The sequence below is a fragment of the Panthera uncia genome, chromosome E3 (assembly GCF_023721935.1).
Source record: "Panthera uncia isolate 11264 chromosome E3, Puncia_PCG_1.0, whole genome shotgun sequence".
NCBI lineage: Eukaryota > Metazoa > Chordata > Mammalia > Carnivora > Felidae > Panthera > Panthera uncia.
The window spans coordinates 3,582,886-3,598,128 of NC_064815.1; the positions used below are offsets into that span (position 1 = coordinate 3,582,886).

The 15,243-nt window shown below is 57.9% G+C and overlaps 1 protein-coding gene across 1 annotated transcript in view; it reads right to left on the bottom strand.

Annotated features, from left to right (window-relative positions):
• Positions 1–14,797, bottom strand: part of TVP23A (trans-golgi network vesicle protein 23 homolog A) — a 42,617-nt gene extending 27,820 nt beyond the window's left edge. The window contains exon 1 of the mRNA XM_049639362.1: positions 14,685–14,797. Within this exon, the coding sequence (XP_049495319.1) occupies positions 14,685–14,797 (113 nt within the window). The remainder of the gene's footprint in view (positions 1–14,684) is intronic.
• Positions 14,798–15,243: the final 446 nt, after the last annotated feature.

Below are 15,243 nucleotides of genomic sequence, written 5' to 3' on the forward strand. Positions count from 1 at the left end.
ACCCTCCTGCCCCCGGCCTCCCCGCGGCCCTACCTGCTTCATCCTCTCCCCAGAGCCCACCTGGAGCCCACGGCCCAGGCTCAAGGACTCCGCCTCTCGCTGCCTTCGGCCCGGTGGGGAGCGGCGGGGGGAGCTTGCGCTCCGCGGTGCTGCCTCGGTGCAGGTCGCGGGTGGAGGCGGGGCGCGCGGGGCCCAGAGCGCAGCCGCGGGCTGGGGGAGGTGGGCTCGGCCGACCGGGCGGGGGCGAGGCTGGCGAGGGTCCGGGGGCGGGGCTGGCGAGGGTCCGGGGGCGGGGCGGGGCGGGGCGGGGGTCCGGGGGCGGGGCTCACTGCGGAGGCGCCTAGGAGAGAAAGAGCTGTCGCCCAGAGTGGAAGGATGGAGGACCGAGCAGCCGCCTGGAGGGGACGATTCGGGCTCAGAGGCGCATTTGGGTACCACGAACTGATTCTGGGAGGCACAGAGCGGGTGGGCCAGTGAATGAGGCGGAGGTCCCATAACTGTCATATGGGCTAGCGAACTAGCGAATCGTGAATGAATGCCAGTGATGGGCAGCCTCATTCGGCGTCTGGAGAAGGCCAATGTTTCCCAAACGTCTCTGATCCCAAGAATTCTGCCCCCTACCCCACCCCCTGGGCCCTTATGAAAAGCAGATTTCCAGGCCCAACCCTGGAGATTGGGAAGGCCTGGAATGCAGACCCTGGAACCTGTCTTTCAACAGGTGAATCTGCTGCAACCAACAACCACTGTTGCGCACAGTGAGATCTTCACTCATCCGGGGGCCAGACACACTGAGCACAAAATAAGTATTATTAGCAGTGATGGCAGTGATTCCGGATGTTAAGGCCTCCCCAGGTTATCTCCCAGGAAGGAAGGCTGGCCGCCTGAGTCTTTCCTGGCCCAGGACAAGGGCCCTCCCCCTCTCCTGACTCCACTAGTCCCCAGCTGCCTGGGGTGGGACACTCAGGGGAGGGCAGGTGGAGGTGAGAAGCCGTTGCGAAACATTTAGGGGCTTTTCCTCCGACTCTGAGAGTCACCAGCTGTTGCTATCTGTTAAGTTGGGGCTCAGAGAGTCCCCATGGGGGTGAGAAGGTAGGAAACCCCCCTTGGAAATCCCATTTGGGGACAAACTGTCATTCTTGGCGATCTGGTTAGGGGGGTGCCTTGAGAAATAGCTGTGCCTCTGCCACGTGGAAGTCACCCCACAAATACAAGGTCGTGCCACTCTGCCCCTTCCTGACCTGTCCACATCGGGGCACGGGCTGAGGGTGCAGATACCAGGGCCAGACCTGGGGGCTCAGCATTTGATCCCCAGGAAGAAACGCTCTCCCAGCTGGCCCTCGGCAGGGTCAGCCAGAATTTGAGGGGCAGACAGGGAACACCTGGGTTCTGCAGGGAATTAAGTCATCATTGACTTTGAAATCAGCTGCAATGGATTTACCTGGGTCTCCTGGTTCAAAGGCAGATTCCCGGGCCCCACTCCAGGCCTTCTGAATCTCCAGGGCCAGGGCCTGGGCATCTGCCTTTCGTATGGGCTCTCAGAATCTCTGAGAGCAGAGACTTTGGGGAAACACAGACCTTCTCCCTTCGCACTGTTACCGCTGAATATGGCCACTGGGATCCTGACAATTGTCACCTTCTGCCGGTCCAGGCTCAGGAGGGTGTGGAGTGCAGTTTCAAAGAGTGGCCTCGTCTCTGATCCCTGGCCCTGGGGCCAGACCAACCTCAAGGAAAGAGCCTCCAGGCTCAGGCGCCCACTGGCCTCTGAATGGTCCTTGGAGGTCAACACCTGGAGTTGGGCAGGCCAGACTGGGAACACGGCTCCACCATTTCCTGTCTGGATGGTCTCAGGCAGGGGACTTCACCTCTCTGGCCTCAGTCTCCACACCTGTAGAATGGGGCCACACCTTCCCTCTGCCCCGTCATCACAGATGATGCAAGACCTGGAGAAAGCACATGGACAATGTCCTCCTCAGAGCTGGGGCTCAGGAAACAGCGGCTCTGGTGACGGCCACTCGTGGTCATCAGCAGAGGGGCCTGGGGCAGCACATAGGAAGTGAGCCCTGTATCAGAATCACTCCTTCCACTGAGACATGTCTGTCTTAATGGGAGTACAGGAACTGCACACCCAGCTTGGTGGCCCTTTCCCAAACACCTACTGTGGGCCCCGGGGCAAATGGCCCCGGGGACAGAGGACTGAGCACCATCCTCTCCCCCGGATGGGCCCCCAAGAGCCCTGGCTCAGAAAGCAGCAGCTTGGGTGTGAACTGACATGACTTAACTCCGGAGCCTAGAGCCCAACCAGGGAGGTGGGTGCGGTGGTGGGGGGAGGGGGGTCGGCCTGGCTGGAATGTTCTGATCCTTACCCTGCGGGAGACAGACAGCTGGCACAGAGGCTTGGTGGGGGTCACACCTGGGGCTGGAAAAGCCTGTCCCCCACATCGGGCAGGGCGAAAGCTGCAGCCTCCAAGGCCTATCATCCCTAGGCCTGCATTGCCGTGGGTGGTACTCGTTAAGACCCACCCTGACAGTGGCCCTGTCATTCCTCCTCAGTGGGGCTGAGGATCTCCCAAGTAAAAAAAAGGGAGCCCGTGGGATGCCCGTGTGGATCAGCTGGCTGGACATCCGACTCTTGATCTCAGCCCAGGTCCTGATCTCAGGGTTTCGGCTTCGAGCTCCGTATCGGGATCCACGCTGTGTGAAACCTACTTAAAAATAGTAATAATAAGAGAGCTCAGCGAAATGGAACTTGAGGGCAACAACAAGCCCACTTTTTAACATTTTTAATGTGTACTTATTTTTGAGAGAGAGAGAGAGAGAGAGAGCACGAGCTCGAGCTCGAGTGGGGAGGGGCAGAGAGACACCGAGAGGGAGACACAGAACTTCACATTTTCAGCTCACGAGCATCAGCATGTGTGGCGAACAAGCGCTGATGCCGAGGAAAGAGCAGGTGCAAAGGCCCTAAGCAGGGAAAGACCCGGCCGTGTCCTAGCATTGGGTGCAAACTGGCCAGCCGGTGGAGGGTAGCCCGTCCTGTCCCGCATGGCTCTGTGGGCCAGGATGGGAGTTCGGGGGCCACCTGATGGGAGGGCACAGGTGTAAGCCGCCTGGCTGAGGACAGAGGCCCCACTGTCCTGCCCTGACCTCCACGCAGGGCCAAGCATGGCCCCAGCCACAGTGGGAGGGCCCCGCGAAATCCACGCTCCATGGAAAGAAGGCCTGCAAGGGTCTGGTTTGTTGGGGACCTCCTGGTGTCCGACCACCAACCCCATTCACTCAGCAAATGCTTTACAGATACGGCCTAGGCCTTCCTGTTCACCTGGCTCCCTGGCTCGGTCCCAGCCCCAACCTTGCAGTGATAGGTCGTCTAACCATCTGGCCAGCCGCCCCTGGGGGTGGAGTGGGGTGCCCCGCTCGGGCTGCCAACCAGAATGGGAATGTGGGATCTTCCACCCCAGGGATACGACAGAACCCAGACCGTGGGAAGATGCAAAGGCAGAGGGCATGGGTCCTTCCACGAACACATCGCAAGAAAAGAGCTGGGGAGAAGAACCTTCTGGTTTAAAGACCTTTATCCATGTGTTAATCACACACAACGTGTGAACCTTGTTAGGATGTGATTCAAACAACGATGGGAAATAAAGATACTTATGGGCCAGTCAGGGAATGAGCCCTAGAAGGGGTGCTGGGCAAGATCCCTAACACTAAGGATGACGATTTATTTTTTTCTTTTAAGGCATAATGACGATGTGGTGGTTTTTAAAAGCTGAGATAGAATTCGCATACCATAAAATGTGACGCTTTTAAAGTATAACGTGTGGCGGGTTTTAGTAGACTCACAACGTGGTGTAACTATCACCACCATCTCGTTCCAGAACATTCTCGTGACCCCGAGAGGAAATTCGATACTAAATACTAGTCACCGCCTGGCCCCTGCCAACCGATCATCTGCTTTCTGTCTCTCTGTCGACTCATCTCTTCTGGATCCCTCGTAGAGATGCAATCCTACACCATGTGGCTTTTTGCTTCTGGCTTCTTTCCCTCAGCATCATGTTCACGGGGTTCATCCACCTCGTAGCAGGTGTCAGGGGTTCGTTCCTTTTTGGCTGTACGACTCCTTGTACGGATAGAGGGCGTTTTGTTTATGCCTTCATCCATCAGTGGACATCTGGCTACCTTTTGGTGACGAGGAATCATGCTATGAACATTCCCGCCCATGGCTGTGGCTGAATGTACCTCCAGTTCTCCCGGGCACTCATCTATGAGTGGAATTGTCCGCAGCTTTGTTTATCAAGATATGTTTAGAGCTACATGCCCACATATTAAGGTGAAATGATAAGACATTGGGGCTCCCTTCAATATCATAAGGAAGAGGGTAGTACGATGTGTATCAATGTACAAAGATAGGCTGTATGCGGGGCGCCTGGGTGGCTCAGTCGGTTGAGCATCCGACTTCAGCTCAGGTCATGATCCCGCAGTTTGTGAGTTCGAGCCCCACATCGGGCTCACTGCTGTCAGCTCAGAGCCTGGAGCCTGCTCTGGATTCTGCGTCTCCCTCTCTCTCTGCCCCTCCCCCGCTTGTGCTCTCCCCTAAATAAATAAATATTAAAAAAAATTTAAAGTAAAAAGAAACAGGGGAAATTGATTTTAATTGTCCCTTTCTTGAACCCATTCTATCCAAAACATGATCATCTTTTTTTTTAAGTTTACTTATTTATTTTGAGAGAGAGAATGTGTGCACTCGAGCTGGGGAGGAGCAGAGAGAGAGAGAGAGAGAATCCCAAGCAGGCTCCGCACTGTCATTGCAGAGCCTGACATGGGGCTCGATCTCACGAACTGAGAGATCATGACCTGAGCCGAAATCAAGAGTTGGATGCTTAACTGACTGAGCCACCCAGGCGTCCCCAAAACGTGATCCTCTTAACATGTAATCTATTAAATTATGAAACATATTTTGCTTGCTCTTTTTCCTGGAGGTCTTTGCGTTTGGCCTCACCCTTCTCAGGGGCTCCCTGGTGACTTGCAGCCCCCACATCGGATAAGGCGGCTTTGTCTGGGGCGTTGAGAGCACTTAGCCAGAAGCTCTGTGACTTGTTTTTAATTGCTTATTTTTGTCTGTCTACAACTAGAACGTTGGCCCGGCGAGGCAGGCACCCATGTGTCTCTCTAGGTGCTGTGCCCATGTGCCTAGACCCGTGCATGGCCTAGAGCAGGTGAGCGAGAGAGTGAGCGAGTGGGTGAAGGGCCCCGGGAGGGTCCAGGGAAGCGATGATCTCTCCATCTCACAGAGGCCCGGGCACAGCTGAGCTCTGTCTGGGGAGAGATCCAGGGCTCACCCCGGGCACCGCCTGCCCCCGACAAGGTGGACAGGGTCCCCCCCGACCCGGAGCAGCCCACAGGAGGGACCCACCTTCCTCCAGCTGCCCCGTGGTCTGCCTTCCTGAGCACACTGCCCCGGCCGCCAGCATGAAGGACAGAGGCCAGGTGGGGTGGGGTGGGAGGAGCCCTGTGAAATGGGCGGAGCATCTGGGGGAGGCAGGAGGGCGAGAGGCACAGGGACAGCTGCCCAGACGCCAGGGAGGGACCTTGGACACCAGGTAGATCTGAATGTGAGAGAAGCAACTGATAGTTTTTAGAATAAGCGTGTCCCAAATACTGCGTGGGACATACTTACACTAAAAAGTGATTTGTTGTTGCCCTCAAGGTCCATGTCACTGAGTTGCCTTAGTTTCCCCTGGGAGACCTTCATCCCTACCAGGGGCCGGGCTGGCAGATCCTTGGGCTGTGGGGTCTCAGGGGGTGCCGCCCGTGGGAGCAAGGGGTTGACCTCTGCCTAGTGCCTGGCATGGAGGGCCTGTGTGCCGATGCTCCCTCCTGCAGCTGCCACTTCTCGTCCCCTCCGCGAAAGCCCTCCATGCTGAGGCCTCCTTCTCTGAAGGCCTATGAAGTTTCCTTCTGTGCTAGAAGCTCGCTTCCTGCTCCCGTCTGCCCTTGCCTGGCGGGTGGGCAAGGCCTTTGCTGAGGCCGGCGGGGCACACTCCCCCAAGAGGGGAAATTCCAGGCCAGGGGACAAAAGGGTCAGCGAAGCTCTGCTGTGACTCACTGGCCTCCCAGGCAGCGTGCCATCCCTCCAGGCCAGGGAGGAATCAGGGGACAGAGGGAGCCTCTTGTTGCTCAAGGGCTGGGACCAGGGACAGAGATGGTGGGTCCCCAGCAAGGCTGGGCCTTGTCAAGACGCTGGGAGGGGCGCCTAGGGGCGCAGTCGGTTAAGCGTCTGACTTCGGCTCAGGTCACGATCTGGCAGTCCGGGAGTTCGAGCCCCGTGTCGGGCTCTGTGCTGACAGCTCAGAGCCTGGAACCTGCTTCGGATTCTGTGTCTACCTCTCTCTGCCCCTCCCCGACTCACAGCCTGCGTCTCTCTTTCTCTCAAAATAAATAAATGTTAAAAAACATGTTTTTAAAGAAGCTGGGTGAGGGGGCAGTGGCTGTTACCCATCATGCATCTCTGGTCTCCGGTAGTGGCAGGAAGGTGGCAGGTGCCTCCCCCAGGTCCCGTGCTGGGGGGGGGGGGGACCACCATGCTGGGATCTCCCCAGCAGCTGGAGGTCCAGTGAGTTGCCCCCTTCTAGAGAAGATGTTCTCCACCATCATACGCCCCCAGGCCCCGTTTGGAGGGGACCTGCAGACCTTTCCCACCTCACCTTCCATCACTCTTCATGCTCTGGTAACACTGGCCAGACTCTAGGGTTTTCAGAAACTGCAAATTCTTTTCCTACCTCAGGACCTTTGCACCTGCTGCTTTCCCTGCCAGGTCTTTTTGGGACTGAAAATATGAGGCCTGTCTCAGAGAGGCCTTCCCTAACTCCCGGTTCGTGTCTCACCGAATTGCTCAGTTCCTCTCCAGGGTCTGGGACCCCAACATGTCTTGTCCTCTTTCTGGCACTTTCCATGATTTCTGGTTGTCTTGTTTTTTTTTTTTTTATTAAACAATCTTTATCCCCCTTTATCTACCCCCCTCCACCATTAGGGTATTATCTCCATAAGAGCAGGTGTTCCTTCTGTCCACCTAGCCCAGGGCCAGGCATGCTACGAACGTTTGACAAGTGTCCGGTTTAAAGTAAGTTAATAAACAGGGCACAATTCTGGGAGTTGTGCCAGGTTGCAGATCTCCACTCATTGTGTGGTTGAGGGTGTTTGGGATCAAAGTGAATGGTTGCCTGGATTCCCACCTGGAGGGTGGGGTCCGGATCTAGGCTTTTCTTTCTTGCTTAAACTATTTTTTTTAATGTTTATTTATTTTTGAGAGACAGAGAGACAGACAGACAGACAGACACAGAGCACGAGTGGGGTAAGGGCAGGGGGAGAGGGAGACACAGAATCTGAGGCGGGCTCCAGGCCCCGAGCTGTCAGCACAGAGCCTGACGCGGGACTTGAACTCAGGAACCGTGAGATCGTGAGCTGAGCCGAAGCCGGACGCTCCGCTGACTGAGCCACCCAGGCGCTCCCGGATCTAGGTTTTTCTTACACCCACACACCAGCCACACACTGGTGTGGGGTGGGCAGCGTAGCCCAGGTCCCAGCTGGGAAGCGCCAACCCTCCGTCCCCTGCCCCCGGATGTCGTCTAGCCCCGTGGAGGAGGAGCCCAGGCAATCTCCTGACTGTGGATCTTGGCAGGTCTGTGAGCCAACAGGCAGGGAGCCGCTGCTTACGGGAAATCCTCTGCTGAGGAGAAAGGGCAGTGGGTTGTTTGGCCCGGCACACTGGCCCCGGGCCAGATGGGTCAGGAAGCCTGTGCCGCCGTGACAACCCACGCCCGGTTCCTCCAGGGGCAGCAGCTGCTGGCTGAGAGGGAGCTCCCCAAGAAGAAGCCAAGGGGTGCCCATCCCTCCCCCCCCTTTATAAAAAAAAACAAAGAGGACACAACCGTGTGGAATTTCAGTGCCTCCCAAGAGGCAGCCAAATGCGTTGGCTAAGGGCACACACTTGGCCGTCCGCTCGCCTGGACGCAAAGCCCGTTGCCCCCGCCTGTCGGCTGGGGGACATTTAGCAGTCACTTAGCCTCTGTACGAACGAAATAGGGTCTTCACGGCACCCCCTTCTGAGCGCTCTTGGGGTGGAGTAGAAGACTGTTTTGCCACACGGTCAGAACGTTGCCGGCACGCACCGTTTGCTAAATAAACTGCGTCCCTCCGCCTTCATGACCACCCCAGGAGGTAAGCAAGGTGCGCGAGACGGTACCCATTTTATGCATGCGGAGACTGAGGCTCGGGAAGGTTTCTGAAGCAGGTGTGCACAGCCAACCAGCAGCAGAGCCTCACGTGTCCCACGTCCTGCCCGCAGCCCATCCTGTCACCCAAGGCTGGGGTGTGCAGTCTCGACCGGAGGTTGCCAAACGGGGCCAGATCTGATCTCCAGATGTGTTGGAGCTGGACCCAAGGAGGTGAAAAGGACAAAAGAAAGGGGCGTCGACTGCCAATATTCAAAGATCAGATGTCACCATTTGTTTCAGAAATCCACGTTTCTGGTTTCTCTCGAGAAACCGCGAGTTCAGGCAACACGGAGCCCGTGTCCCCCATGGCAGGAGCTGAGCAGGGACTGTCCCCCTTTAGACGGGGCTCACCCCACCCAGCCACGAGTTTGTTCATTCACGTTCTCTGACCTATTATGTTTGCCATCGCTCCTGAAAGGTCATATCGCCCAGGAGTGGACCCCACCCTGTGATAAGGACTCATGAGAACAGGAGGCAGCAGGCAGCGTCCCCAGGGAGGAAGGCGGGAGCGTGCTTCCAGAAGGAAGGCTGTGCAGGCATGTGTTATTAGGCAAAATCCCGTGGAAAATGTATTCACGTCCTAGGGCCGCTATAATAAAATACCACAAGTTGAGTAGCTTAGACGACAGAAAAAAAATGTTTTTCTCACAGTTCTGGAGGCCAGAAGTCCAAGATCAAGGTGTTGACAGGTCTGCTGTGTCTCCAAAGGCGCCAGGCAAGGATCTGTTCCGGGCCCTCTCTCCCAACTTCTGATACTTTTCTGGCACCGTGACTGACCTTCACCTGGCATTCTCTGTGTGCATGTCTGTGTCCAAATTTCCCCCCTTTCTAAAAAAAAAATTTTGTGCACTGTTTATTTTTGAGAAAGAGACAGAGACAGAGCGCCAGTGGGGGGAGGGGCAGAGAGAGAGGGAGACACAGAATCTGAAACGGGCTCCAGGCTCCGAGCCGTCAGCACAGAGCCCGACGCGGGGCTGGAACTCACAAACCGCGAGATCATGATTTGAAGTCAGACACTTAGACTGAGCCACCCAGGCGCCTCCAAATTTCCCTTTTATAAGGACACCAGTCATATTGGGTTGGAGGCCCACCCTATTCCAGGTGACCTTCTGGAACTCTGCTGCCCACCCTGCATCGAATGCACTGAAGGTGGATATGTCACCCCACGTCAGCCACCCGATAGCTGGGCTCGGAATGACCCTAAGTGTGTCACTGGCCGCTCAGTGCCTTCCTTCGTCGACATATAAGCCACATTAGCGGGGACTGAAGCTGCCAGGGACAGAAGAGGGTTGTACCCCCCCCCCCCAATCTATATGTATCCCGACGTGCCTGTCACTCAAGGACTCTTAGCGGGTGGTGGTGTTCAGGGCCCTCGGACCTGTCAGCCTCATTTCCAGAGGGGCTGAGGGGCCCTGGGAGAGACAGGACCCCCAGCTCTGAAAGCTGGCTCTCCTGGTGGGTACCCAGGGTGTCCCAGCCCACGGGGGAAACAGATCATCTGTGTGCAGGAGGGGCATCAGCGATGAGGCTAACTGGGGAAGACAGAGGGTTCCGGTCTGGTGAATCTGACTCAGCCCGAACCTGGGGGCAGGGAGGAACGGAGGAGCACCACGTGGCACAGTGACAAAATCCGTCCCCAGCCCAGCCGCCTTGGCACTTAAGTGCCACGGGCAGTATACGGAGGCCCGGGCAGCCTCGCCACGGGCACCTGCCGGGAGCACAAAGCAGGGAGCGAGGGGGCAAGCTACAAGGCGCATCCGCCTCCCTGGGTTTCTGTCTCCTGGACTCTGCAATGAGAACTGTAACCACCCTTCCTCGGGTAAAGTGCTTCACACGATGCCGGGCACACAGCAAACCCTCGCTCAACGAGTATCCACAGTTCCTGGACACTTGTAGCCGTGCTCGGGGTTCTTGGCTCTAGTTGGGGAGGAGCGCCGTGGACAAGACGGGACCACAGGCAGCTGGGGTCCGGGCATGTCCAGATGGGGGGCATTAACTGAACCACGGCCGCACTCAGATTCCATCTGGAGACCCCACGCTCCTGGGGGCTCGGAATTCAAGTCAGCTTTCCTCACGGTCAGCTGTGAGCGCCGAGGCAGGGATGCAGACCTGTCGGCCACAGTCCCTGCCTCCCAGAGCCCTGGCAGCCAGGGCTGGTTGGACACGGCCAAGGTGCCTCAAAGACTCGTCTTCACTTCTCAGACTCGGTTGGTCTATCTGCCTCCAGGACACGGCACTCAGAATTTACAGCTTTAGCTCGATTCACTTTTGGAAAAATTCAGCCGTTAGCAGAGACCTGGAGAAAGGCCTCCCCCTGAACTTGATGGGTCCAGGCACGGCCACTTCCGCCTGAGGTGCCTGCGTCAGGACCCCCGCACCCCGCTGTGCCCACGGGACTTCTCGGGGATCTCCTCAGCGTCACCATACGCCCTTCTGAAGGGACGAGGCCCAGCTAGGGGGCCTCCCTTTTCAGATGAGAAGCCAGATGACACAGAGCCCAGCCCTCACGGCTCAATTTCTCCGTTTCGCCCTTGCCTGCCACTCCCTGAAATCCTGGATAAGACTGTTGTCAAACAGTAACCAGATCCTGCTGGACTCCCGCTTAACACTCTCCAAAGGCTTCCCCTCGGCAGGATCCAGGATCAAATCTCAGCTCTTGACTCTGTGCGATGGGGCCCGGAAACTCCCCCATCGTTGGGCTCCAGGCGGCCACCCAGCACCCTTGCCGTCCTGGGAACGCAGGGAGCTTGCTCCTGCCCCGGAGGGGGGGAGGGGAGGGTTGCCCTTGCCGTCTCCTCTGCCTGGCATGCCCTCCCTCCACGTGCTCTGGCACACTTGTCACACGGCCCTGTCGCATCCTCCGGGGCCGCGGCTCAAACGTCATTTCTGCAGCCTCCATGATCTGCTTGGGGGTGTCCTCTGTCCTCCGGAAGCTGCTAGGCCCAGCGGCGGGGCGGGGGTTGGTAAAGTCCCCACCAGTGACTTGTAGGAGCTGGTGTGTTGATGCCCCACGTTCCTTACCTGCAGGCGGGTGGGTTCCTGGAGGCCCCCTGGCGGGACTGAGCCCCAGTTGCCCACGGGGGTCATCTGCTCAATAGTGTACCCCAAACTTGTCCCTTCTGTCCCTTGCCTCACTCCCCTGTCCCCAGCAGCATTTCCTGTGATCTCCCCCCCCCCCCCCCCCCCCCCCCCCCCCCCCACCACCCTTTCTCCGGGATCCCCCCCCCCCCCCCCCCGCCATCTTCGCTCTGGCATTGGCTTCAGGATGATTCCCACCAGAACACGTCCGCAGGGGCCTTCCCTGCCCGCCCATACCTGGAGGAGGTTGAGTTGTCGTCCCTGAAAAGATGTGTCCACGTCCTAACCCCTGGAGCCTGAGAACGTGACCTTATTTGGGAAAAGGGTTTTTGTGGATGTCATGAAGGGTCTAAAAAGGAGACCATCCTGGATTGTGTGGGTGGGCCCTAAATCCAGGACCGGCGTCCTTAGAAGAAGAGAGGACACAGAGGGAAGAGAACCAAGTGGAGACAGGGAGCGACACGCGGAGAAGGCCGTGTGGACACGGAGGTGGAGGTCGTGTGTTTACGAGCCAAGGAGCGCCACGGATCCACGGCAGGCCCCAGAAGTTGGGACAGAGGTGTGGGACAGCGTCCTCTCCAGAGCTGCCACGGGGACCCTTGACTTTAGCCTCTAGTGCCTAGATTGGGAGAGAATAAATCCGTGTTGTCTAAGCCCCCCCGGTCTGTGGCGGTTTGTGACGTCAGCCCGAGGGAAACAACACCGCATCTGGGCAGCCGCACCCCCTGGTCCCGGCTCCCTGCACACATGGCTCAACAGAGCATCTTCCTCGGCACGTATCCAGGTGAACTCTTTGCTAACGGCCTGGTCCCCACGACATTGAACATGGGTCCTCACTGTCCTCTTCCCCGGCCCGCATCTCCAGCCCCAGGACAGGGCCTGACTCATGATGGGCGCTGTCTGTACAAGCGGTGAATGAACGAATGACCGACGAACCCCAGGCCAGGGCTCCTCCTTCACCCCTCCTCAGCTCCCACCTGATCTGGAAGGGAAAAAACATCTATCCCCAAATGAACTCGGCACAGACCCAGGAGCTCCGAACCCCAGCTACACATTAGAATCTTCTGGAGACTTTTTCACCAGACCCGCGCCCCGCCCCACCCCGGAGACTCTGAATGAACCCAAGTCCCTCTAGATGATGCCGATGCGCAGCCAGGTTGCTGAGAGACAGTTGGGGGGGGCGGGCGGGGAGAGGGGACCGGACAGGGTCAGGGTTCGGGCGTGACCAACCCTCCCAGTCTGCCCAGACCCAAGGGGTTGTGGACTTGCGGTGCACGACTTGTGGTTGCTAAAACCAAGATCACTGCGGCAACCCGGGGTGAGTCGGACCCCTACGTGGTCTCCAAGCCACCCGGGTGGTATTCCACTCGACCACTCCGGCCTTGGCCGCTTTCAGAGGGAGCGGTCCCCACTGCCTGCAAGGGAGGCCCGGGGTGCCAGCTCCACACTCTCGGTCATAAAAGAGGGGCAGGGATGTGGCCGGATGGCGGGGGGGGGGGGGGGGGGGACCTCCGGCAGGGGGTGGTGACGAAGGATGCAAGGACCCCACCCACTCTCCCCCTCCCCCCTCCCCCATGCTGGGGCAGACGTGACTCTAACCGAAGGACTTTCCCACGTGGCTTGTGGACAGTGCAGACTCATCATGAGAGTCTTTTGGGGTCAGGCTGGGTTTGTTTTCCCCTCCGTGGCGGGGCCGGCGAGCAAGAGACGTTCCGTAAGCAGAGGCGGAGGGACTGAGGGTGTGCAACACTCTGACGGTCGTGTCAGCTGGGAGCAGCAAGGCCTTTCTCCGCTTCCTCCTGCCCTGCACACCCAGCGCGTGTCGGCCGACAACACGAAAATATTGACCGTTTTGCCAAAGGCGCGCATTCCTCACTCCAGCCCCTCGCCCATCAGCCTGCCGGGGTTTTGGGGGGCTTGGGGGGCTTCTCCCCACCCCACTCGATTAGTGTGTTCACCTAGCCACGCAGGTGAAATTATTCTGTCCCTCTGTTAGATGTGGCAAAAAGTACTAGCTGACCCCGATCCCTTCTTCCACCGAAAGCGAATTTTTCGCTGCCTCGTGCTCCCCCAGTCAGCTAAAGACTGCTTTCGTTGGCCTCCCCTGCGGTTAGTGTGGTTCCGGGTTATGTCTTTCCCCCTGATGGAATACGGTCGTGGTGACAGGAGCTGCGGCAGCCGCTTTAGATCATGAGGTGGGAGCCATGAGCAAAGCCGAGAAAGCTGAACAAGAGAGGGAGCCTGGTTTCTGAGTCACAGAGCCATAGGACTTACTCCAAATGGCTTACATGTGTACTTTTACAGGAGAGAGAAACACGCCTCTACCGGTCTTTGTTAGAGCGGCCATCCCTCCGTCTTCTCTCCCGCACGGTGCCGTGCGTAAATGGCTAAATGGATATCCATCCACCGTGCGGTACGGGTTACGTTTGGGATGGTTTGACTTAAAACGTTTGCTCTGTGCCCCAAGTTAAAGATACAGGCAGCCATCCAGGGTCCAGGGCTGGGCAGAAAGGGCCTGATCAGAGATCCTGGGGACTGCCACGCAGGGAGAGGGACCTTCGGTATTAAGATGCTGACCACAAACAACAACAACAACAACAACAACAACAACAAAACAGTGGTCTCCATGCAAGTCCTGGTCTAAGGGCAGACTCTCCAAATACAAGGACTGCTTTGTAGAGAGGTTAAGCAGGTTGGCCAAGGCTCCACTGGCAGAGTGGACTTGAGCCCGGGTGTGTGTGACCTCAAGTCCTGCACTTACCTCCAAATCACGCCGCCTCAAAATGCAGGTTCTCAGGCGTCAAGGCCCCCAGGCTGATCCCCAGGCCCCGGCAACGGTCCTGGTTTCAGCCTCCACTGACCACTGGGGGAACCCTGGTTTTGCGAGGGTGGGGGCGGGAAAGGTCTACAGTGGTGTTGGAGCCTCGGAAGGACAGCCGGCACCTCACAGGGGGAGGGGACAGTCACTCCCGACCAGCATGAGGTTAGCGTCAACCTGCTGTGGGTGCACTTGGGGTTTTGCGTGTTCCAGCTGGAGATGGCTTGTAGCTTCCCCCTAGCCTGGGGGTGGTCAACCGTGATGCTGTGGTCACATCGGGCCGGACAACTTTGTCCCAGAATTCTGTCCTGTGCCCTGGAGGATGTGTACCAGCACCCTGTCCTCCTCCCATGACGTGCCCCTACCCAGTTGAGGGGACAATTGAATATGTCTGCAGACACGGCCCGGGGTCCCCCCCACCAACCTCAGGGGCACGATACTCAGGCTGAAAACACTGCCCTCATTGGTCCCTCTGTGGACTTTCCAGACAAGAACACTGTGGCCTGTGGGACAGGGCTCACCCAGGGTTCCACGGCTCCTCAGGGCTCTCAGAGGCGGGGCGGAGGCGGCTGCCCTCCTGTGCCCCTTGGGGTACCCAGTGCCCCACCTCAAGCTCCTGGGGCTCCTGGCCCATGTGCTCTCAGCCCGTGCGGATGGCAGGGAGGGGGCGAATGGTCCAGGGCAGGCCTGGGCTGAAGGATAAACCCCCTGGTCCCCTGGCCTTGGGGTGGGACTGACCCCCGGTTGCTCATCGCCTGTTCTTGCTTCCTTCCCCTTCTGGGATTCCTTCCTAGAGAAATTACGTCTCCCCGAATCCTTGTCTCAGGATCTCTTTCCAGGACCTTCTCAGGAACTGCCAGACTGTTCTCCAAAGCCTTACCGAAGTGAAAAAGAAATTTATGGAAGCATAACATAGCATACATACAAAAAAGTGCAAAACCAAAAAGGTCGGGACGCCTGGGCGGCTCGGTCGGGTAAGCGTCTGACTTCGGCTTAGGTCGTGATCCCACAGTCCGTGGGTTCGAGCCCCGCGTCGGGCTCTGTGCTGACAGCTCGGAGCCTGGAGCCTGTTTCGGATTC